At 43.2% G+C, this 26,176-nt stretch overlaps 1 protein-coding gene across 6 annotated transcripts in view; it reads left to right on the top strand.

Moving 5' to 3' along the window:
* Window positions 1–26,176, top strand: part of MPRIP (myosin phosphatase Rho interacting protein) — a 1,106,800-nt gene that overhangs the window by 695,673 nt on the left and 384,951 nt on the right. For all 6 annotated transcript variants that reach the window (XM_069645743.1, XM_069645742.1, XM_069645740.1 and 3 more), the window contains exons 11-12: window positions 4,037–4,105; window positions 22,493–22,582. In XM_069645743.1, coding sequence (XP_069501844.1) covers window positions 4,037–4,105; window positions 22,493–22,582 — 159 coding nt within the window. The remainder of the gene's footprint in view (window positions 1–4,036; window positions 4,106–22,492; window positions 22,583–26,176) is intronic.

The raw sequence follows: 26,176 nt of genomic DNA, 5'->3' as shown, positions 1-26,176 counted from the left end.
TGAATGTGCTTCATCCGCATGTGGGTTAATAGACTTTTATGCAGGACTCTTAACATTTTGATAACCATACTGGGTTATTATGGCATGCAGCAATGCAGATGCTTGCTTTTAAATGTTCCAACGTGGGATGGTGGCTGTCCTCTCAGAAATGTTAATAAATCATTGAGTAAGCCTATATGCAACCCACCCGCAGACCTTCAATGGATTGTTGCAAAGCAGATTTGGCACACTAATTACCAGACTCTCCCTAATCAGTTGTCAGTTTTTCTCGTTTCTCTTGTCCCATGTTCACCTACTCACATTGTCCACTTTTGACTCATCTGTGATTGACTGCATAAGCATGGCAGTCCCAAGTAGTCACAGTCGGTGGTGTGTTGGGAAAGGATTATGCAATCACATCATGGCTGCTTCCATATTTCAAGGGATGGCTTGATCACTTTTCAAGCCCAACACATGACCACACACAGCTGACTTGTCCTTAAGAGAACTAAATATACCCTGCAAATACAAAGTCCACCATCTAGCTCACCATGGACACCCTACTTTGACAACTCTCACTTGAGCGGCCAATGTCCCACACATCCACAGAGAAACAATCTTCCCACCCCATCTTTCTGGTCTACCCAACTACCCTCCAACAATGCTACCTGCACTTACTACACACCTGTTAGGGAGAATTCTCAGAAATGTGCTAACTCCCAGACCCCCAGCTCTTTTGCTGGACTCTAGGGCTTTTCATTTTTATTCTGGAGAGAGTGAGACCTTTTTCCCACTCGCATGCATTTTTCTTTGATTTGAACACTTTGTTTTGGTTTTGGAGTCTGACAAACTCAATAGGAATAATCTTTTTACATTGTGACACACAGCATCTCGGTGCATTGGCACAGGGAAGTCTTTTAGAGGTTTAAATACCTTCTCTTGGTTAAACTACTGTTTCCAAGAGCAGTAAAGTGAATTTGACTTTGCTTACCTTTTGTAACTTTGTAGACCCAGCACACACTATCCTACATAGATCGCTGGAGGAGTTACTTAGTATCCCCTTTGTCTACTTTCTCATGTAACTCTTTTATGTTACCCTTTCTGCAATTAATGGCTGGTGGCAGTGGTTAACCACCATTGTGTGTGTTTACCGCGGGCTGCCTACTCAGCTGCAGTATAGCACCCATGGGTGCCCATTTAGTCAAAATAGCCTTGGTATATTTTTGTCATTTCTTGTTGGAAAGATCCTTCTTGAGGTTTTCTCTGCGTGCCAAACCAGGTTTGGTCTTTGGCGGGGTTCACTGGTGAAGCCCGCCTCTGGCTCCAGCGTGTCTGTCAGGGCAGGAAGTGAGGCAAGTGCCCGAAACTCCTTGTGCTTAGTCTCCTTGGTTACAGCAATGCATCCAAAGGTGATTGGCTGGCTGGCTGTCCGTGGAGCCACCTTGCTGTGTGAGTGACAGCTAGGCTGCGAATGAATGGGAGAAACCTGCATAAAAGGCAAGGTATTTTATACAGAAGGCCGAGTTGACCCCTGGACAAAGGAATCAGAAGAAGTACTTGGAAGAGACGCTTGCTGCAACTCCTGGACTGTTGGGTTTACCCGGTGAAGCCCTGCTGTAGTGCTGAAACTCCGAATTCGCCTCGACTAGAGAAGCACTGCAAAAGACGACTTCTTCTCCCCTTTGGTTGGTGGGACTAATCGACCCCAAGACAAACTCATCTAGAGAGCTTCTCGTTGCTGGCTGTACTTCCATTGCTGCTACAGGAACCGAGTACCAGGGAGAGCAACATCAGAATAGAGTGCATCGTCTTTAAGCCGGACCCGAGCTCCAGGAAGATCCTCCGGACTCCCTCGAAGCAGGGCTGACCAAGCCTGAGCCACCTCAACAGAGTGCTGGACCCCAGAAGCAAGGAAAGCCTACAAGGTGTCCAAAAACCGTGGCGGTGCTATTCACGAGATGCTGAAACCACAAAGTGCTGCTGATCTGAAGTTTGCCCGTTGCTGCCGCCAACCTTCGAATCGTAGTGCAGGAGTCCCCAGACATCCTCCCTCTTGTCCCCACAGCTAAGGCCCACGAAAAACCGATCTGCCATACTACAACAGGAACAGAGGCCAGCTGGAACCAATTACTTCAAACCTAAGGTACTGGGAACTAAGGGGTACTTATCTCTTGCTGTGTAGCTTGCTTGCTCTCGGTGGAGACTTGCATTTGCTGCCTTTTGCAGAGTTGCTTGCAGCTTTGCCCTCCACAAGCCTCCCAGCTTGTGGCCCAACAAGTGATTTCATTTTCTACAAAACTCTCTATCATTGTGCAAGACTTTTTACTTACCTTCAAGACGTGCCTCGGCTCCCCTAGACTTTGCTCAAGTGACATTGGCTGTCCTGGCTCTCTGAAGACACTTCTAACCTCTGACTTTGTGTTTTAACTGTCCCTCCATAAAGTCATACATTCTTTACTTGTATAGCTGGGAAAGGGTTCATCTACATTGCATTGGGAGGTTCAAGAGTGCTTACCTGTTTTGAGAAACGTGTTAACCGTTGTTTCATTCCCTAACCTTTTCCTTTTGGCATTAAACTGAGTATTGCTCTAATTGTACCAGAGATATATCAATGTCCACAGTGTCCTAGTTATTGAAGTCATATCAGGGTGTAGGAAGTATGTGTGCCATCCCAAAAGGGTATCTACTGATTTATTGAAACAGAGAGTGTGTATTTTGAAGAATATTTTACATATTTGCTCCCTTCTAAAGTAGACTTACTGACCTGTCAAATGAATAAATCATTTTTTAATCAAGAAACCTTGAATGTAAGTGTTATTTGGAAACTTGTCACTATGAAACTCTATATTGCAACCCTACAGCTCACATTGACCCCTCTTGAGATATGCATGGCTGCTCAGTCACTGTACCAACTTGTATAGTACATGCTTATACCAAAGGTTGTGTTAACTATTGCCAAGAGGACAAGGCTGGTGCAGTCTCCCACGGGGTACTGCATACAGTCTTGCCTAACACCCCTGCCTCTCCTCTATTTTTCTATTCACTAAAATTACCCGTGTGGCCAACAGTCCAATATGCACACTATAGAAAAGCCTCTGAATTGGATGACCACTATGGTGATAACTGGCACAGAACAAATTAATTTGTACTGTATTTTAGCTGCAATTCACATTTAGCGATTGAGCACGAGCACCAGGTCGATACTGTGTAATATGATGCTTTCTGCGTTAATATGTTTTGACGTCGAGCAAAAACTGCATCCACAATCGATGGACTTTTTAATTGCAGTTTTTGTTGCATAGGTGATTAAGACTATGGGGCTCATTAAGAGCTTGCCTGTCCGGATACACCGGTACTGGTAAGCTTGCCGGTACCGATGTATCCGGACCGGCAAACTCGGAGTTGTGCTCACGGGTGCCTTTCATTCTGCCAGGTCTGACCTGGCGGAATGAAAGGCACCCGCTAGCACAGCATTTCAGATGCACAGGCACCATTGAGAATGGTGCCTGTGTATCCGGCTTCCCCATTCCCATTGAGCCTCGGTCCGGCAAAGCCGTAATGACCCGGTAATTGCCCATTTCTGGGTGCTGGTAAAAATGCCACTCCGGCAGCAGCCGTGCCTGTTCTACAGGCATAGCTACCGCCAGGATTGTAATGAGGCCCTATGACCTGAAGAAGCCTCATGGAGCAATAAACTGCTCATCTCCTAAGTGAGCAGGAGGTGCCGGATTGCTGGAAGTCAGGAATAGGTTCAGGAAACTGAAAACCACGATCGGAAATGTGCTCCATTTTTGTAAATCGAACGATCCAGGCAAATTCACCAAACACACATGCCACCGCATACACAGATGGAATGAATAGAAGTTCAGTACTTTTTGCATTCCCATAACCATTGCGTTAACAAATACGGAGGGCAGAGAAACACTTATGCACAGAGACAAGAAGGTGAAGAGTATCACATTTCTGTGGTAGAAAGGTCTTGTAAGATGTTAACAAATATCTGCTCCTTGATTTAGAGATAATGTGGTACTTCAAAGCATTTCTTTTTGTTTTGTAGTGGAAGAAACACTGGTTTGTGCTGACTGATAAGAGCCTTCGCTACTACAGGGATTCGGTTGCAGAAGAGGTGAGTGGCTGCCATATGTGCACAATGTAAAGTCACCCTATCCAGGGAATGTCTCGGCCATCTGCAGTGTATCCCCTGTTTGTCATTTCTGTTTGAAATGACATCCTCCCTAAATAAATACACATATGCAAATACGCACACTAAAAAATGGTGAGTGCTCACGTGATGCATGTTATTTTGCAGCTGAGACCCATAGTACTTTCCGTTTGATAATTATCCACATGCAACTTTTATTCTGTGTATGGGATTTAAAAGTTCAGCTGGAAAGCACCAGGGTGCTGTACATGGAGGACACACCAATGAGTTGCAGCTGGATTGCAAGGTAGCATAGATTACTGGGAATTTGGTAATAGGCTTAGTTTGATTTCCTTGTCAAGGTCTGTCGCTTCTACCTTTGGCTCTTGCTGTATTCCCATTTTATTTTCTGTTCAGGTCCCTCTTTTCTTTCTCCCTCATGGTCACCCTAATTCTCAATATTTATTTTATCCTTCCAATCCTTGTCTTCTTGAAACCCACTTTCTCTGGCTTTACTTTTATCTCTGAAGTGCATAGAGTTTGTGTATATGTGCTCACAAACCTAAAATCCGAGTTACTAAATAGGCAAGCCATACATATTCTTTCACTTTACTGTTTAGCATATGTGGCTCCATGTACTGGTCTCTTAAAGCTCAAGTTGGCGTAGGTAGAACCCCCCTGCTGTTCATGATGTGCAAAATATAGTATATGGCCTTTAGCAAGTTTAAAGAAACCACAGAACAAATGTCGGCCCACCATACCTTGCACAATATTATTTATTTTTTAGTTCATCTTGCGCTGGAGCCCGCAGGCATCAGGGCACAGAAGTAAGAGAAAAAGGAAAGGAAGAGGCGAGGATGAGGACAATCTAATTATTCAAATAAAATAGTTTTAGAAGTTTTCTAGAGCGGAGCAGGTCTGGGTCTGCACAGAGCTCTTTAGGCTGGTTGTTCCATGCTTGGGTAGCCAGAGCAGGGACAGATCTTCCCAAGCCTCTAGATCGATAGCTTCTAGGAACTGTCATGCGAATAACCTCACTAGATCTAGTGTAGTATTTGGGAATGGGACTTTATATATCCGGCCACAGTTCACTGGGATGGGGAGCTTCGCATGTACTGCCCCTTAACCTACATCTATGCTAAAGTTAATGCCAGACTAAGATGAATACTAGTCTGTGCCTTGTTAATAGGTTGTTTGGTTGACCTGAAACAAGGTCTTTACTTGATTTGAGACATTACACATTTAGTTTGTTCTTCATAACAAAATGCGGGCAAGTGAGAAATAACTGAACTGCATTCTGGGACTTGTAGTCTTGTAGTGTGACAGGGGAACTAGGGCGGATATTCTCAAAGTTTACTTAAAGGCTGTAGAATGGTGTTTAGTTGCACATTCCTAAAAGATGCTTGGGGATCCCCTAGCCTGCAGCTGAGTGGACCTGCATACACGTTTGCATAATGTCAATTTCTGTTTCAATGTAATGCTAACAATTGCAAAGTGCCATGTGAATTGGTTAAAATGAGGGTATGGTTTATACTGGATGTAGTTTGGTATACATAGCCGCAATTTGATTTTTTGAAGGCTTTTAAATCTCACTAAGTAGCCTCTGTAATATGTTAATGTATTGGCTACTGTAATTGTAATTACTTTGTGAGATGTCAGCTTGCCAACAAGACATAGTATGCTTGCAGCAAAGGGATAGTGAGGAATGTTAACTCAGGGTTAGAGTTTGGCGCTACTTCTGTTTAAACTAATAGTAATGCTTGGGACGGTCTAGGAGCAATGTTATCATATGTTTGACCCTCCCTAAATGCTTAGTTCATATAAGCTGGACTAGTTCTTTGGGGTTGTGGAAAATTAAAATGTATTTGGTTTGTAACATGGGTTGGCCTGTAGGTTGACAAATTTTGGTCCAGACGGTAAGTTGCTAGTGACATGCGTGCTGTCAGATGGCATTGTTATTGATGTTACCAAACTGATCACGTGCAATTGTACTGGTTTGGGCTGCGTTCGAGGGATGTGTTTCTGACATTGGCAAGTTCAAGGGCTCACAGGACGAGGGTACTATGCGATGTGAGAATTAAAGGGTTAAATGGTTTAGGACAAGGCCTTAGTGAGCAGTGTTCGGATGGTGATGGCAGGTAGGGGATTTACCAGTTGAGGTTAATATGTGATATGAGTATTATGAGAGCTGAAGGGTTAAGTGGTGGGAGGAGAAGACTGCTAAGGGTGATCAGGTATATTACCTAGATATCAGTTTGAATGTTAGCAAAGAGAAGTTTAATGTTTTCATTCGTTGAATAGGAAGAATATATATTGGGGATGAATATAATAGAGGGATTTGGACTGTGTAGAACTTTGGAGTGACTTAAATGGGTTAAAATATGTTTAAATGGATTACTTGTAAGTACGCTAGATATTTAATGGGTGAAAGGGAATGATTATTGAAGATAAGATTTGAAACTAAGGGAGGGAGCGGAATGGAGTTCTCTATGTGGAATACGGAAGGGAGATGCCAGGGTTTCGTGTTAGATAAAGCCATGGGTTTTCTTGTTTCAGTGTTGTGTTTGTATGTTTTTAGTGTTTGTTTTTTTATACATTTATAGGCTTCTTCACAGGACTGGTAACTAAGAGCGTTGACATGGCAAATTCGTGTCAGCAAAGTTTGCAAGTCATTTCCTGGAATGTTAATGATGCAAATTGTGTAAATAAGAGTAAAATAATTCTTAAGAGACTTGATGAGTTGGGGGCTATGTTGCTCTACTTCAGGAAATCCATTTACTGGAGGCAGAGAAATGGAAGCGAGAATGGGTTGGTAATGTGTTTTACTCTGCATTCACCTCGTTCTAGAGGTACATTGATCAGGAGGAAATTACCTATTTCAGAAATGTGTTGCAAAAGGGACAATGAGGGGAGAATTGTCTGTATAACTTTAAAAATATAAAATGTTACCTACTGCATATTTAATATTTATGCTCCTAATGGTGGTGATGGGGCTTTTTTTGTTACACTCGCACAATTTATGCAAAATGTTACTCAAATGAATCTCATAGTGGGAGAAGATTTTAATGTCACTCTAGAACCACAGCTAGATAAGAGTGGAGAAACCTTGAGTAATGAAAATCACTTCCAAAGCAAGGCCTTGAGAGAGTTTATTGCGGAGTGGAATTTACTGGATTTGTGGAGATTACAGAATCCTTTGCTCGGACAATACACCTTTTATTCTGGTCGACATAAGAAGTACTCGCGGATTGATTTACTCTTGACAGCTTTAGTGTGCACGCAGAATTATAAAGGGGGAGATATTAAAGGCATCATAATCTCTGATCATGCACCAATTTCTCTTGAAATGTTAACTTTTCCGATGCCCAAAACAAGTACATGAAGAATGAATGTAACACTTCTTGATGACACAGTATTGTTGGATAAAATGGTAAAAGAAGCTAGGTTTTTTGGGAAAGAGAACTGGACTGGAGACGTGAAAGTTGAATTTGTGTGGGCGGCTTTAAAGTCATACATGAGGGGAATGGTGATAGGCCTCTCGAGGAAAAAGAAAGAGTTAAAGGGCTTGCATGAGGGGATTGCTAGACTTGAAAGGCAAAATATGCTAACTTATTCAGTAGACTCTTACAATGTGCTCAAAAGGAAAAAGAAAAACCTGGAAGACTTACTTACAGAAAGGGCAGAAAAACTCCCTTTCAAAACGAGATGGGAGTATTATGAAGGAGGCGAAAAAGCATTTTTGCCCGGCTATTGACTTATCGCTTTACGAATAATGGACAGTGAAAAAACAATAAGTGCTATTGAAAACAGAAGTGGTAATTTGACATATGAACCTACAGAGATTATTGAAACGTTCAGGGAATACTATATCAACTTATACACCTCAGAAGTGCATGTGAGCCAAGAGCAGATGAAACAATTCATTAATGAATGTCATTTAAAAAGTCTGAAGACTGGTGTAAGGAAAGTCTGGAAAAGGATTTGAGTTTAGAGGAACTAAAAGAGCAGCGAGTCTCTTAAATTCAGGCAGATATCTGGGGCCGGATTGTCTCCCAGCGGAACTATATAAAATTTTGCCGGATAAGGTTTTCAATCTAATGCTGGCCATGCTAAGCTCATCATTGGCTGAAGGTCGTGTCCCATCGACCACAAGGCATGTCACTATTTCCCTTTTCTTGAAGCAGGGGAAACCATCGGTGAATACAAGCAGTTATAGACCCATAAGCTCGATAAACACTGGCAATAACATTTTTTGAAAAAGCCTTAGCATTGAGACTGAAGCACCTGCTACCAAGCATTACCGATCAGTCAAGTAGGCTTTGTAAAAGGAAGGTATGCCTCGGAGAACATGAGAAGATTATTGTTGACACTACACGAAAGCAAGAAAATTTCAAAGGAGGTGGTGGTATCACTGGATGCGGAGAAGGCATTTAATCAAATTGAATGGGAATACCTCATGGCAGCGTTCGTAGGTTTTGGATTTGAAGAAAATATGATAGCTCTTATATTCATGTCCAACGGCTAGTGTAAACACAAACAGCTCAATGTCGTAAGGATTTGAACTGAAAAGGGAAACAAGACAAGGTTACCCCCCTCTCCCCTTTGCTTTTCGTTATCGCAATGGAACCCCTGGCAGTGAGAATAAGAGAAGATATTCTAATTGAAGGAATACATTTTGGTGAAGCCTGTCAAAAAAATGTGGCTCTACGCTGATGATATGCTTCTGGTACTACAAAATCTGGACTGCGCTGTACCGGCACTAATTGATAAAATTGATATTTTTCATAGGTTTTCAGGATACAAGAGTAATTGGACGAAATCGGAAGCATGGCCAGCTTCAAATATATGTGCGATCCAGCAGATGAATGCCTATGGGTTCAAATTGTGTCCTGATAAAATGCACTACCTAGATGTGCGGCTTATAAAAGAAGTGGCTCAAATGATGGATGTTAATCTTGCATACATAACTCAAAACTCTGACCTAAGAAGGTGGAACAAACTAAGATTAAGCCTTTGGGGAAGAGTGAATGCGATAAAGATGACATCAACACCACAAATCAATTACATTTTGAGCATGATCCCCATTCAGGTTAAAAAGAAACCGATGAAGAAAACAGAAAGCTTGATTTAATCTTTTCTGTGGGATGGAAAGCCACCGCGCTTGAAACTGTGGAAACATCAGCTGTCAACCGAAAGAGGTGGTCTAGGTGTGCCAGATTTTGGAAACTACCATCTGGCGTTCGGAGCTCTACATCTACTTCCATTCATAGAAAATTCAACAGATGTCTGGACTCAAGCTGACTTGTAGGTCTTCTCCGTTATCACTGAGAACAATACTTTCATCGGAAGATGCTGTAGGTTGCAGATCGTATGCACCAACCATTTTTATAAGGGATCAGGGCATGTTGGAAACATCTACTGAGAAAAGCTAAAAAGGAAGTCTCTGGCTCTGGTGTGACTTCTTTTTGTGGCTGAATCCAGACATTAAACTAGGAGGGAAATCACTACTCTAGCCAAACTGGCTTTTGTGTGGAATACACTGGATGGAGCATCTTTTTAAGGATAAAAAATGGATTCCTTTCAAACATTTAAAACAAGAAAAAGGTCTTCGAGGCTGCACGCTGGGAGAATACAGAAAGCTGAAGAAGGCATTGATAAATAGGTTGCCAGACGAGGGTAAAGGATGGCCTGATTGGTTAAGAGACTATAAATCCGATGGTCACATAGCCTCGAACGTGTACAAACAATTAGAACATTACAAAGAACCAAATAAAGAGCTTCTGGAAAAATGGTCTGAGATAATAGGATCAGAGATGGGTGAGAGCAGGTGGAGGAATTTGTGTAAGAATGTGGCATTAACTTCATTGAATCTAGGTGAACGAAGTAGGCAAATTAAAATCTTAAAAAGAGTATTTTGGACTCCGCAAAAGTCGTATGCAAGAGGATTGTTAGAATTGGAAGCTTGTTGCAGGTGTAAGCACAGTGAGGGCCCCTTTGAGCACATGATCTGGGAATGCAACAGCTTGAGCTTTTGGAGTGAGGTTACGTCTAGAATAAATAAGGTCCTGGTGATAAACAAAGACTTTGATTGCACTAGCATTATTCCTGGTGAGGAAGATTTGGTAGATCTCTCATTCCCACAGCGCTGTTGGTTTTTCAGGGCTGCGAATCCTGCAAAAAAAAATTATTCTGAGGAAATGGAAAAGTGAGGAAACACCAGATGAGTCGGAATGGCTAATGGACATGCAACAAGTGTCGAGATTGGAGAGATTTATTTTTTACGAAGGGACTGACAAGGGCAGTCAGCAGTGTTTTCAGCGAGCGCTACCTGAGAGCGCAGTGTTTCCTTCCTTACCTTTGCTGGAGGCGTGTGCAGGGAGGCATGTGCACTGAGACCCTCCCAGCTACTAATTCACTGCCCTGCGCGAAGCAGACCACAAAGGGACTGACGAGGGCAGTCTGCGGTGCCGTGTGACGGAGTGATGGTAGCTGATTAGGCACAGACGACTTCTTTCCACCTTCAACCTTACCGAGTAATTACAGAGTGAACTGAGCCGGCGGCCACTCCAAGCTTCGTTTCAACATGGCAGAGCCGGTGGCGTCTTCAAAGTGGGAACCTTCAGTGATAGAGCATGAACCAAGAAATCTACCAAGTGCAAGATTGCGTCATCCGGGCCTCTCCAGCAACGCGTCTGCTTTCTCAGAGGCATCCGAGCAGGCAGCTTTCCAGAGCCTTTCGCCCAACATGTTAAACTCTGTTTGGTAGCCTCACCTGTAAGGACTGAGAAGCTAACATCACAAACAGTAAGCACTTTTCATTTTCCTCCGATTGAGTTGGTGGGGATGACTTCTGGAAAAAACTGTACAGCGGGCACGGTGACCCTTGATTCCAATGAGGCCATTCAAACCTTACCCTCCATGCCCCCATCTCCGGTTACACCAAAGGGACCCACTCCTGGACGTAGTTGTTCATTCTGAAACTACTCTTGGGCGGGATGTGACTCCTCCACGCCCGCTCGATTTAAAGAAGCTCCTAGAGCAGCTGTCTGTGACTGCACCGGTAGTAGAAAACATTGCCCCAGACGACCAATGGGCGGGGGTACCCTCTGGTATAGTGAATACTGGTGATAAAGTGGAAATAAGGATGCACACTCCTGGGGAAGTGGAAAATTTGAGGACTCCCCCTGGAGGTGACGAGGTTCGATTTTTCCCTCTTTCTCCTCTGCCTCCTCCCCATGTCTTGCCTCCCCACGGGTGGAGTGGTCAAGATCAAAGGAGGGTGGCGTGCCTGTTGAGGGTGCCATCTCGCCTCGGGGTGACAGTAGGACTGCAAGTCCATTAAGACAACAACATGCTGACCTTTTGACTCAGAGCAGAAGTCCCCCAGCGATTCAAAAGTCCAGATTGATACTCACCATCGCCCCTCACCCCCTCGGTGTACTAGTTGAAAAAGGCACCTTGGATCCTTCTCACAAACCAAAAACATTGGGGAGCAGTCAGAAAATGCTCTCCAAAAGGTTAGCCTGACCAAAGGCACCGTATAAAAGAGGGGCGGTGGGTGGGAAAAGACTGCAGTATCCAAACGCCTTAATTTCTATGAACACTTTCAAGGAATTCTTTGAGGAAAAAAACGCATCGTGAAGGTGAATTTCAGCAGGACCTTTCTGATGCTGAATTGCTGGCTATAGTGGAAGACACTGCCACACATCTTTCTAATTTTATCTTACCTGTAAAGACCCTCATGCCAGTTGTGGGGAACATCAACAAGAAGGCCCTCATAAGATCGTCGCCAGGGCCTGAAATAGGGCATCCCAGAAAACCTCAAGTAGGGTGTGAGGATGCTGAGGACTAAGGACTAACTGGCCCTGTTGACACAGGAAACCCCCTAGAGGTTGGGTTAATCCCTTGAGGCTCATCGTGGGGACAAAGGTTTCAATTTAGGAGTGCACCCAGGATCCTTCTCGGCATCCCCTTGAAAAGCGGAATAAGGACACTCAATCCACTTGCGAGTCGAGCAAGCCTTCTTTGCCTCAATCCGCTATGAAGAACGGAGCACTTTCTCCATCTAATTTGCTCCATCCTCGTCATACACGAGTTACCAACTCCCCCTGTGGAACGATAAACGCTGGGGTTGGCAACTCTAAAGACAAATGTACAGGGCCTGACCAAAGTGCGAGATCTCCCCTGTTACCGCGTCACCTGAGCGAATTTACTTCCAGGCCGACGCCAGAAACACCCGTCAAAAAACTGGATCCTATGACCATTCTGTCTACAGTTAAGATTGCTTTGGCCCCTTTTGGGAAGATGCATGAAGCAATTAATGAACATGCTTAAAGATCAAAATACCTTGATTGCTTTCATGCACACCAAACTCAACTATTTGGATGGCTTTGAGTCTGCTTCACGGTCATGCTGCCACGAGGGACAAGATCGTACAGGAGACACAAGACCCCCTCTAGCTACCAGGGGTCCGGCCCCGTGTTCACTTGATCCGAAAGTGCCTCAGGTATTCTCCCAAGGAACTCAAACATCTGATCAACATCAAACGAAGGTAGATTACACAACAGACAACTTTAGAAACTCCTCACTTGCAGGGGACCGATCCCCTAAATCCTTGCGAGTGGTTCTTCCACCTGCCAACTTTACCACACTCCTGCCATCGCAAGCAAGGGATAGTCTTACTGTACCACAGTTAAAGCCTCTCACCTGTAAGAAAAATGGCTCAGTGGCCTTTAACCTCCCAGACGACGGGTCAATACAACCAGCCTCAAAAGCAATCAATTTTACAGCAATTAAGATTCAATCTACTTTCCAAATTTTCCAGCACAAAGGTTCTTCCCAACTAGTACAAAGAAGAAAGAAGGTCCAGAAAGTGAGAATTTCAGCACCAATAGCAACCAAAACTAGATCTCCCTCAAATCAGGACAATACAGGAGTGCCCGAGAGTCTGCAAAAGGCTCCAACAGTGCAAAACAAGAGTTTTAAAACTAAAACCGATAGACAAGTGCACGGAAGATCTTCCCAGTTTGGAGAGGTCGAGTGAAGTCTCCAGTGGCTCAATAGATTTAATGAATTTGAGCATGTATACCTTGGAAGAATCTGAATCAGAACTTCCGATCAGTAGCCAGCAAAAAAGAAAAAAAACGGAAACTTGTGCAATTAGAGCCTTGGAAGAACCTAAAACAAAAGATCTGCTTCTAGATTCTCCATCTTCTACGCCAGTGACCCAGAACAAGAGGAAAACAAGTCAGAGAAGAACTAGCCCCAACAGGGGACAGAGGTATAGAAAGGAGATGGACATTCCTAAAGCAAGGGATGACCGGCAAGACCCTCGACGAAGTACTAAAGATAAATCCAACAGGGTCAACACCGGTGCTCACCAAGGAACTAGAGACACAACCTTGAACCAAGAGAGTGACCAACACGAGAAGAGACAGGATTGCAGGGATTCTCTAGGCAAACAAAAAGCTCACTACAAATTCAGAGTTCATGACCTAATGGGGAATAAACTTGGATCTTCTGCCGGAGGAAAGCTGCAGAATTATTCATCTCCGTATAGGAGAAAAGAAAGCTCCACTAGAACCCTCAGACTTCAAAGGGTTCAAGAAGAGCCTGACAACTGGACACTGAATTGCAGGGCATTAGCGCAATTGTTCAATGCAACGCGTCTTTCGCAAATTAACATCACAAAAGATATTAATATTTTACAGCCAAACCACAATGGAAGAAAGGACAGTTCCTACCTTCATATAAACTCGAATCACACTCAACAGCAAGATATGGAGGGCAGGGGAAAAACTGTCTAATCTGGGATTTGACCTGTCCTATGTCGCAGTTGGCAACACCACAGCAAAACTACAGCAGGAGACGACCCCTCAGAACCAGAATACATTCATGTTTAAGGGGCAAGACTATGAACGCCAGACCCCTGATTACCCTAGAAGATCGAGGCGTGAAACTCTCAAGAAAGATAGAGCTCCAGCTAACACTGGCAACCAGGAGTCTGCACTTCCATCTACCCGCAGGATTTTCCAACTAGTGGAACAATTGCGTGACGAACATATGTCCTGCAGGAAACTAGAAGATGGAAGGACAAAATACCTTGATGTCCAGAAAGGGGACAGGTCAGAAGCCTTCATGTCTCAAGTAAGACGGAAATAGCCACCACAAGGAATCATTACAAATTTCCTGATTGATGACAAGTCTGCATTGGCCTCACCAGCTGCTTTTTTAAAGCTCGGTTCTTGGAACCCCAGGGGCTTTATGCACTTGACTGTTAAGTCAGACGTAGACCTCCCAAGCTTCGACGTGCTGTGCTTATAAGAAACGTGGCTGGTGAAAAAACCTGTCTTAGATGGCTACCAACTGGTAGATTCACCGGCCCATAAAGAAAATAAGGCCAGACCAAAATCAGGCCTTATCACCGCCATCAGATCAGCAAGTGGCCTTAACTTGATAAAAGTACTCAAAGCAACGGAATTCGTCCTTGCAATAACCATTGCATGGGCCACGACTTCAAACTGTATGGGAAACAATTCCCAGGCTGAGATCTTGCTGGTTAATGCATATTGGAACCCTACACGGGTGACTAACGATTATTTCATCACTCAAATGGAGACCATAATTGACGACTTTTTGACATTGAGTGAATCGAGCCATATCATCATTGTCGGAGACCTGAATACTGATCTAACTCACAAGCTGCATTCTCCCTTGGGGAGAGCTCGCCGATGGATTGATCTAATAAAATCAAGAGAAATACATAATCTTTCCCAAAGACCAGGCTCCAAGGAGGAACACATCCCTACCGGGGCGAGAAAAAAAAACAAACAGCAACTATTGATTACATCCAGGTTTCACGCAGCTTATTAACTCTAAAGAAACTTTCGAGGTGACGAGGACTAAGTAAAGTGATCACAATATCTTGACCTTCACCTGGTCTTCACCAAGGATTGAGGCTTGCTATACGACTCCTAACCTGGAAGTCAACCAGAGCGGCATTAGGTTAAGGCTGCCAGAAACAGCAATTGTTCAGCTTACTCGGCTGTACATGGAAGAAAAAAGTAAGGATCCTATTGGGACCATAACCTCGGCCGATTATGCATCAGTGCTTTCAGTTTTCAGACCCAGGAAAGGAAAAAAGGTAGTGCAAATGAAACAGCCTGATCACACATTTAATGAACAATTGGTAGAACGAAGAAGATGGGTGAGGAAATTAAAACGGGCAGCAGTCAATTCTAACTCTACACTAAAAAAGGAAGAGGCAGCTTTGGCAGCCAGCAATTATAAATCCTGGCTGAGGTCATCTAAATTTCTGCGCCTCCAAGAAGATGCAGAGGTAATGCTACGTACTATTTGTGAAAAGAACGCACGTGACTTTTGGTCCCTAATTAAGGGGGATACAAAGGTGATGAACAAAGCACTGCAAACTTTCATTGGCGAACAAAGATGGGAATCGCATTTTAAAGATCTTTATGGTTTCCTAGAGAATTCGAGTAATTCTCAGTTAGTTAGACCTAGGAGTGCTTGGTCGATCCCGACAGATCTTGTGACGATCCAATGGAAAATAAAAAAACGTAATGGTTCTAGGGCAGCGGGCCCCAACGGCATCACTAATTTCGACCTGAAGAAAAATGTGGAACCTTAGTTTGCCTTTATCAAAGAGGTGTTTACGAATTGTATCGAGTCATCTGAGATTCCACTTTCCTGGAAGAAGGCGATCATGGTTCTAATTTTTAAAAAGGGCTCAAAAGATAATCTTTCGCACTACCGCCCTATAGTGTTGCTGGATTCAATAGGAAAACTCTTCAGAGCGTTGGTTCTGGACAGTCTACAGACCCGGTTATACACCTCAGCCTTGTTAGATCCACTACAGGGAGGCTTCGTGAAAAATGTCGGGACGACAGTAAACATTCTGGCAGTGAGCACACTAAAAGCAAAAGTCTTAGAGGGCCGGCCAGAAATCTACTTGGCGTTCATCGATTTGGTACAGGCCTTTGACCGAGTAGATAGAATCCTACTGTGGGCCAAACTACACCATCACGCTTGCCCCGCAGGGATCCTGAACCCAATAAAGGCCCTCTATTCAGACACTTCGATGTGCGTACGCTTGAATAATTTAGGTCAACTTTCCTCATGGATCAAGAAAGGGAGAGGGGTTAAAACCAGGCTGCCCGTTGGCCCCCGCATTGTATAATGCCTACACGGCGGTATAAGGACTATGAGGATAGAGTTTGCTCATTCCCTCCGACATTGGGGACAAGTAAAATATCAAGGCTGCTATATGCAGACGATATTATCCTAATGGACCTCACTCCAATAGGCCTGCAGAGGCAGATAAACAACTTAGATGCCTATCTCAAAGAAGAACATCTCTTGATGAACCTTGAAAAAACGAAAATGACATTTGGCAAGAACCCCAGGAATGTGGAGAAATTTGCTTGGTCAGTGGACAACAAACAAATAGAAATTGTAAACAACTTTAATTACCTCAGCATCATTCTAAACAAGAGCAACGAAGAAGTGCCAATGCAGGAAAATATAATGACAAAAGCCCGTCTCCTCATCTCTCAGTCCCGAGCAGTGATACTTAAATTCGGGCGCTTCACACTGTCACCAGTACAGATTTTTTACAAAACGAAGGTCGTTCCCAGTCTGATTTATGGGGTTGAAGCTTTACCCAATTTACCAGCAAATTTCTGGGCAAAAGTAGAAGGATTCTATTGGAGAAAGGTTCTCAATCTCCTGCAGTCCCTCCCCATTGCCCTGATAAGGAGAGAGCTTTCACTACAATCACTGGAATCCATAGTGGTACGTAACGAAACCATGCTCTATCGTAAAACTCTGCTACCTTCACCCCCATTGATCCTGAAAGAAATACACCAGGAAATCTTATCGGGTTCTTGTAAAATGCTTCTGCACTGGTCGTTAAGGGTCCAAACCCTGCTGCACTGGGTGGGCAGCTCCAGTGAGGAACTTATCCACAATATACAGTAAAGGTAAAACAACGCATCCTGGAGAGAGACTGGATTGACACGCTGGAAAAAGCTTCGGCCACAAAATTGACACAAGACTTGCCTCCTATCTGGACTAAAGTAAACTCACCAAAACCTTACCTGTTAAAATGTCCAGAAAAGAAACGTCGGGAGAATTTTTTTGAGAATTCGCCTGAACACCTTGCATACTAGGGAAGTCCTGTCAAGAAGGAATCAGTCTGAAGAAAAATCATGCAGATTCTGTCAACTTCAGGAGGAGATGGAAACTATTAAACATCTACTGCTGTACTGCTCTGAGGTGTCAGCCCCTCGCTTAATACACCTAGGGCACTTGTTCAGAAACCTGCACTTCTATGATGAAGAGGAATGGTGGTGTCGGTTGATGAGAGGGGAAAAGACATCGTGGGTCATCGCGGTGGTGGGCTTTTTTCGAGGTATCGGCTTATTCACCTGAGGGGGGTGGGTCATCAAAACTCACTCACCGTTTTGTTCTTTCCTGATGGAGACACTTGGAACGACTTGTATAAAGAGACTTTTTAATGGGGAACTGGGAACTCTGTTTCTTTTACCAGGAAATTTGTCTTGTAAAAATTGTTTTATACAATTAAACCAAGTAATAAAAAAAAATATATATATTCTTTACAGAGACCAGAAAGGGAATTTGTATGAATAAATATGGGAAACATTTTTAGAACTGAGACATTTTTTTTGGAAACGTTCATACAGTAACAAAACCTTCAAACAAATTGCCGTTGTTTTTTGTCCAAGCTGTGAATAATTGATCTGTAATCTTTATCTATGTTTCTGTATATATGATGTTAGTGGTTTGTTGTTGTAATGCCTGTTAAGTTTAAAATCAATAAACCAAGTAATAAAAAAAAATATATATTCTTTACAGAGACCAGAAAGGGAATTTGTATGAATAAATATGGGAAACATTTTTAGAACTGAGACATTTTTTTTGGAAACGTTCATACAGTAACAAAACCTTCAAACAAATTGCCGTTGTTTTTTGTCCAAGCTGTGAATAATTGATCTGTAATCTTTATCTATGTTTCTGTATATATGATGTTAGTGGTTTGTTGTTGTAATGCCTGTTAAGTTTAAAATCAATAAATATGTAAATACAAAAAAAGTACACACATTTTTCTTTAGTCTTTGATCCAAATAGCTTAAGAATTTAATGTCAGATCAACACACATAGTGGACACGTTTTTCGACCTCCACAAGCTTTAGACATCCTGCTGAATTTTACTGCTTTGCGGAAAACAGATACTGTGAGTTAAACAGAAAAACAGACTTGTGGGTAATGGAAACATGAGCAAGTATGTAATGCGGGAAGATTCACCGCATTTTCCATATAATTGCTGTAGTGTAACAACATATGGCAAGACATGGAATACCAGATGACATTATTGGATAGTAAAGCGCTACCAGGAGAAGAAAATGTAGTTGAATTGGAAACTGCTTACAATGCTCAGAGATGATCAAACTTTAACAGCCTGTAGGAGGAATCTTTAATTGCTGACAATTTGTGAACTTGGATGTCTTAACCTTTTCCCTGATAAAGACCTTATGGAGGTCGAACACATGTCGGCTGTGTGTGTTGATCTGACATTAAATTCTTCAGATATTTGGATCACACACTATAAAGAAAAAACTTTTTCTCTGATACCTTTCGGAGTTTAGCTAACGGATATAAGGAGAGCATGAATTACAGCTAACCAGTGGAATTTTGTCATGAATGGCCTTGGGCCAATTGCTTAAATATGTACATGCACCCTCCGATTGGCCCAACGTTTGAATCCAAATAAGCTAAATTACATAGATAAAGTAGGTAGTTAGCTCGACCCGATAGCAGCCCCTTCAATATACATATACAATAATATAAAATACACACTAAGCAAGTACACATTTCTAGTCCAATATTGTCACACCAACACTATATATATATATATATATATATATCAGTCAAATAGCTTTGTACTTCGAAGAGACTTGATAGGGGAAATGTGAAGAAAATTCATTGGAAAATGCTGCTTCGGTCCAAATGTAATATATAGATGAAACTGGGACCTTTTTAAAGCCCTCTTAATTTGGGGAATACTAAACAAAATGCCTCCTGACATCGTTCACAGCGAGTGTCCCGGTCTAACAATCTTCCCGGAAGTGGCTGGATTGGGTGGGGTGCATTAAAGATACTAACTGGAGGTAGGTTTTGTTTTAAACTACGTTGAATACATTTTTAAAACTGGATGTTGTATGCTCAGGTTGAAGAAAACCAGCAGCGTTGTTCCTGACTACATCATGCTGACTTCTTTAGGCAATAGATTTTGGAACCATGTGAAAGCAGCATGTAGTATTGGGTCAAATAATAAGGCACAGCTAGAACATTACAAACTCGATTTCAAGTTGAGTTTGTGTTATTGAAGAAGTGAATCACCTTACATTTGAATGTGCATCAGAAGTAAGAGGTGAATGGCGTTAAGGCTGCAGAACTTAAGGGGAAATAAATAAACAAATCGAAATGACTCGCATCAGTTTTCCTGACAATGCCCCCCGGCCTTTTGGAAAGTAGATGCCAATGTTTTATGGTAACAGGATAATGCATCTACAATGAGCGGTGGGGCAAACACATGTCATTTCTGACATGAGCAACATCCGACCGTTTTGTGCTTCTCGCAGTGCAGACCTTGGTAGGCCGGGACTCTCTGGTGATGAGCGAAAAAACATATTCTAGAAATACATATCCTGTGGAAGACTAGCCCTGATGAATGAAAAACCTATGCAGTGGTAAAAATGAATGTCGATGGAAGAATGCTTAATCTCCACACTGAATCTGTTGGTTGTCTTCATGACCATCAGTCTGGCTTCAGAGTTGCCAGAAGCATGGAAGCTGCTCTCCTGAACATCCGTGACGACCTGCTCTCCAACCTCGACCCCCTGTGTCCACATCTTGCTTGATATCACTTCTGCCTTTGACACTGTCAACTATACCATCCTGCTAAAGTGTCAGTGATAACCTAGGTATTACCGGTCAGGCCCTAGCGTGGCTGATTTCCTTCCTCTCTGAGCTACCATCCCAGGTCCAATTTGGTCTTCCTCTCTATCTTTTTCTCTACCTGTGGTGTCCCCCAGGGGTCTAACATCCCTCCCTGGCTGTTCAACCAATACCTTGCACTCCTTGCCCACCGCATTGCCACTCTCTGCCCCAACTTCCAGTGCTATGCGGATGACACTCAACTAATCTTCAGGCTACCCTCAGCCACCTCTTCCCCCTCCCTCATCTCTGACTGTCTGTCTGCTATCCAGGAGTGGTGTGCCGTCAATGACCTCTGCCTTAATGCCAGTAAGACTGAGATGCTCCTCATCAGCACACCCATTCCATCCTTTACCGTAGCTCTCTGGCCAGCCTTTCTTGGCCCTCTTCCTGCTCCCACCTGCAAGGCTAAAAACCTGAGTGTCATCTTCAACACCACACTTTCTCCACTCACATTTGACATCTCTAAGAAGTCACACTACCAGCTGCACCTCCTCGAGTTATTCTTCCTTTCCTCTCCTTCACCCCAGAAGCTCTGTCTCCAGAGCTCTGGTTCTCTCCAGACTGGATTACTGCAACAGCCTCTTTCTAAATCTGCATGCTTCTACTCAACTCCCTCTGCAACTCATCCAGAACAGGACTGCGAGACTTATCCTTGGCCTCAAGCCCAGGGATTGTATCTCTCCAGGACTGAAATCTCTGCACTGGCTCCATGTGGCTGCGAGGATTAAGTTCAAAGCCCTCTGCATCGTCCACAAGGCCTTCTGGGGCCTCGATACCTTCAACTCTCTCTTCCTAAAAATCTTCCCTCTCGAACTCTTCGCTCATCCGTCTCCAACTCCCTCTGGGTCGGTCGCTTCTCCGAGCAACGAGTTGGGGTAGATCTCTCTCTTCGGCTGGGGCCTCCCTCTGGAACAGCCTCCCCGCCACCCTGCACCTTAAAACCTTCCTCTTTTCTTCTGCTGGCCACGCATCTGAACTCGGGGCCCTAGCCCTGCCAGTTGCACGCTTGCACTGCCCCCCTGGCAACCCTGCACCGGGGGACTTACCCTGCACTTGCCACCAGCTGGCCGTTCTTTATTTAGTGATTATTTTTTTTTTTTTACCAGTTTCAATCACCGAAGTGATTTTTACAAGCTAGCAGTTAAGTCAATCCAAAATGAAGAGATGATGAAAAAGGAGAAAGAAAAAGAAAAAAAAAGTAGAAGACGAAGTAGAATAAGTAGCAATTTAAAAAAAGAAACAGTAAATCAGAGGTTAACAGGAGAGGCAGCACCCTCTAAAGTTGTGAGAATCGTAGAATGAAAAAAGAGGAGTAAAAAAGCTCTAAGCCGCTTGCAAGAGCTCCGTTACTTTGTCCTTAAAAATTAGGTCCAAAATGTTAGTAGCTGATATCGCCCATGAAGGTCTAAGGCCCCCAATTGATCGCTCCCACCACAGCTCTTTTTCTGTCAAGTAGGCTCTCTTCAAATGGCAACTGTTAGTCGGGGAGACTCATCTTGTCTGCAGGATCTCATATGTGCACAGTAAATTCAGCCTGGCGTGAAAAAGTGTAGATCTTGTTTTCCTGTTTGGGTGCTTTATAAGGAATGGTTGAACTTCTAGCAATTTTCTGGCTGTTGTGGGCAGATGCTGGGTCAATTTGTAGGCAGATGCTTTCTCTCGCGTATTAATCCAATCTGTTTCATCTAAGCGTTTTTTTGTTTGTTGGATTTGAAACTAGTTCTTCAATAGAACTGCCACAGACTTCTAGGTTTAATTTGCATCTGTATGTGATTATTATTATCCCATGTACTGCACTTTCCTTCCCCCCCCACACTTTCTTTCCCCCTTCCATTTCAATTGTGCGATCTGAATGACACCTGGCCTAGTAAGATTGTTTGTCTGTCTTCCCTCTATTCCCCCTCCCTTGCCTCAGCCGCCTTGAAACACTTGTGTATAGGCGCGTTATAAATACCATATCATATATCATATCATAAGAGAGACAAACAAAGTATAGTGCAAAAGGAAAGGCCACTATGGTAACAATGAAGAAAGTATTTTTTCGCAAACATGTAGATGCCTTGAGAAATGTTTTTAGAAATACTCGTGTGGCCGTGGGAAAAAATGAAATTAAATTGGTGACATGAAAAGGCAGTTTTACATTTTCTTTGATCCCTGTACTATTTCAAAATGATACTTTAGAATATTGCATGTATATAGTTAATGCATTTTTGCTGCATTTTCCATAAAGATGTGTATCATTTTCCCTTTTGCAAATCTCTGAAAAATTAATATGATACAAATGCAAACATATAAAACGTATTCTTAGGAGTGTATGTTGGCTCTTTTCCACAGGCATCAGACATAGATGGAGAAATTGATTTGTCGACGTGCTACGATGTCACCGAAATTCCTGTGCAGCGAAATTATGGCTTCCAGATCCATGTAAGAACATTTTTGTAATTTTGTATCTATAGGATGGTTTACAGCAACCGAGATTATAACTGGGTACCTGGCACATTTCCGTATAATTTTGAAATATTTTCATCAGCTTTGATTGTGGTGTGAATGGATCATTTGTTTGAAATGGAGCAGTCAACCTCTATCAGCATTGTAGACCATCCGCTGTACAGTGGCATGGACGCACAGCCATTCGAAGCAGAAACACTGATGGTTCTTACACAACTGAACTTTTCAAGGTTAGCTGATCATGGTGGACATTTTTCCCTATGCATTGCTTGTGTTCTTAAACCTGCAAAACATTGCTGCCAGTATTTCAGTCCCAGGTACATCTTTAAATAGACGTATGGACATCTAAACTTAAGCATAGTTCTAATTGCACAATATGCACTTAAAGTGTGAAGATTATTTTTTATGCTTAGAACACCAGAGCACCTGAAACACCTTGTGTGTATTGTTTTTTTGAAGGTTTTTCACATGCGTTCCATTTTGTTGTCAAAAAAACTTTTGGCCCGCTGAATGCTGCCTTATAACCGTAATTGAGCTTTACTGGTGTACTCTGTAATAGACCTAGAGAGTGTGTTGATGGAAGAAAGAGCAATCAGAACTACTGTCTAGGAAAAAAACATACACGTAGATGAATAATTAACTGATTAAACGTGGAGCGTAATGATTATGTTTCAAATAAGTATAGATAGACATGGAAAGAACTGGGAAGGGGGAAGAAGTGCTTCCAAAGCGATGGAATGATACACACTTTAGCGGTAATAGGACAGGCCTACTAGTGGTGGTATAGGTCCAAAGTTTGTCAGTATTTTAAATTGGATTTTAAAGTAATTCCAAGCTGTTGGACTGGCAGAGAGTAGATGCAAGTCCTTCAACTTGCAGTTTTATAATATATTATATGCTTATTATTAATGTGAAAGGAGCGTCACACACAATTCTTGGGATGTACAGAATTTCTGAAGATTGGCACGGCTATCAAGATTACATTTCGAGATGGTTTGTTTGAAACTGGTGCAACAGTAAAATGGCTTCCCAGTGTAGTAGCTTTTTCTGTCACTCATATAAAAGCACTCTGTATAGTTACAAATGAGCAGTAATTAAACATATCTTACACGTGGCACTTCTGCTAATTACTAAAGCACAGATGGTTCCATTGAACTCTTTCACAAAGGTTTGACATATATAATTTATTTGGGAAAATATGCAAACACTTAATGCTACGCTGCTCGTCATTTAAAGGATATGTGGGTAAGTGGAGGAGACCTTTCTCTAGTGCTCTTGATTTCCTCTTGCATTTACTCAATTTGTACGTAAACAATGTACTTTAATGTGTAGGTCGCCACGTTTAATTTGGTTATAATGAACTTGGACTGCAGTGTATTATTTAATTTAAACTTGTATAAAGCGTTGGCCCTACCAAGAGTGTCTCAGAGCCCATTACAAAGTTGAAAAGGGAGGAGGTAAAAAATAAATTAAAATGCTTTCAGAAAAAAGATGGGAAGATTAAGATAGGCAGAGCATAGCAGTGGAGGTGGTCTGGCTTGTGAGATGTGGGAAAAGATTTTAAGTTTTGATGATTTTGGGTTGGAGGGCATTCCACGTTCTGGGTGCTGATTGGGTGCAAGCTTGTTTCTGTGTGCGCGTTAGTTTGCAGAGTGGAATATGTAGAGGATTTTGGTTGGCTTGTCCGATGGGTTTCAGTTTGTTGTAAAGACAGGATGAGGTGTTTAGGTGCATGTTCTGGTGTACTATGCAGACTACATTGAAAGCAATTCATTGGGGGTATTGGTAGCCAGTGGAACTGGGTGAGAGCTGAGGTGGTGATTGAGTGTTCGAGTAGGTATAGAATAAGGTGTGCTCCTACGTTGTGTGGCTGACAGGGGCATACCTCTGAACTCACACGCTTTTGGCGGGTGTCACCCGCCTTGTAAAGGGCTGACTCACCCGCCAAGACTCCTGCACGCCCATTCATTCCAATGGGCGTCTCACCCGCCAAAAACAAAATCGGGTGACTTCACCTGCCTTTGCAAAACAAATGGTTGAGAGCTATGCAGGGGGATGAGTTTGTTATTGGAGAGTTCAGTGATGATAGAGTATCCGTAGCCCAGCTTGGAGAGAATGAGGACCTGTACTCTAGTACAAAAGCCAGCAAGGGGAAATGTTTTATCTTGTGTAGGAGGTGTACGTTGCATGTTTAGGTGCCTCAGCTATGAGGTGAGCTATGTGTTGTGTGAGTCAATGGGGAAGCCCCAGGACTTGACTGATGTGGAGAGAAATGTGTGGGTTGTCTTTGGTGAGTTATTTGATCCAGGGGCTGAAGTCCGGTTTGTGCTGGAGAGTTAGGGTGTGTGAGGAATCTAACGGTGTCCTCCCTTCTTTCCCCCCCCCCCAAACTCCTCATCTCAGGTGGCCAGGGAAAGGCCATCTCTTTTGGATGCCAACCCCGGGGGCTGGATATGCAAGGGAGGATCACCTTTGTGGAGGGAACTTGGGGAGGACATCCTTTGGTGAGACACAGTATTCCCTATTTCCTTCTTTTCACAATGAATCACATATCGCTAAAGCTTTTGTGGGATATTGTCTACCCCTCCCCTTCTCCTCCTTTCAATCTGTTCCCCAGAAACATCTTAGTACTGGGACGAGGAAGAGACCAACTAGGAGGACACACCCTCATTTCATGAACACACACACATATATCAGAGACCAAACAGAGGTGAAAAGTCTTCTTTTATTAAATCAGACAATTCCAAACACCACTCTGGTACTGAGACGAGGAAGAGGACTATGGAGGCATACCAGAGAAACAAACCAGGCATGTCTGTAAAATGGAGTCCTCCAGTGTCGGGCAAGAAAACCCATAATACACCTGATGGATATAAAAATGCCACTGTTCTGAGGGATGACGAATGGGCTGGTGGAAAGGAAGCTGGAGACCTAGGAGGCTTGAGCAGTGCTGCACAGAAGTGGATGCTGTCGCCGTGGTAAGCTGTGCGAGGGTCCAGCGGTCCTGCCATCCACCGAAGCGGGTCTTGTGGGGAAAAGCAGTTTCAGCTCCCAGTGACCGCAGCCGCACAAAGAGAAGCCAGGAAAGCAGGCGGTACGCATTGTGCAGACTGTTAGAGGAAGGTGGAGTCGGGAGAAGCAGCAGAAGCCTGGAGAAGCCCGTTGCGAAGGACACCAGGAGGAAGAACGCTGTTGTGTGCGACAAGTGAGTGCAGAGCTAACGTAAACTCTGATTGGGGCGCTCCGGTAAAGTTTAGTGAAGTCCTTTGCAGCTGCCGAGTGAAAGGCAAAGTGAATAAAAGTACAATTGAATGCCGGAACAAATATTAATGAATTAGAAAATGAAGGGCAACAGATTGAAAGCAATAGTGAATACTGCACTTAGGAATGCCTCAGTCAATTGAATGCTCATGAATGGAGCGCAAGTAAAGTAGTGCATGAAACAAGAGTCACAGAGTAGTGTGTGAAACAAGCGAAGGCAGAGTCAAAGTACTAAGAAGGTACGAAGATGGAAACTTAACAGTGGCCGAAAGTCCAGAGGGGACCAGGCATTGCAAACGGAGAGGGATA

The sequence above is a fragment of the Ambystoma mexicanum genome, chromosome 2p, assembly GCF_040938575.1.
Source record: "Ambystoma mexicanum isolate Mex_15411 chromosome 2p, UKY_AmexF1_1, whole genome shotgun sequence".
Taxonomy (NCBI): Eukaryota; Metazoa; Chordata; class Amphibia; order Caudata; family Ambystomatidae; genus Ambystoma; species Ambystoma mexicanum.
This window is presented reverse-complemented; position numbering and strand designations above follow the sequence as displayed.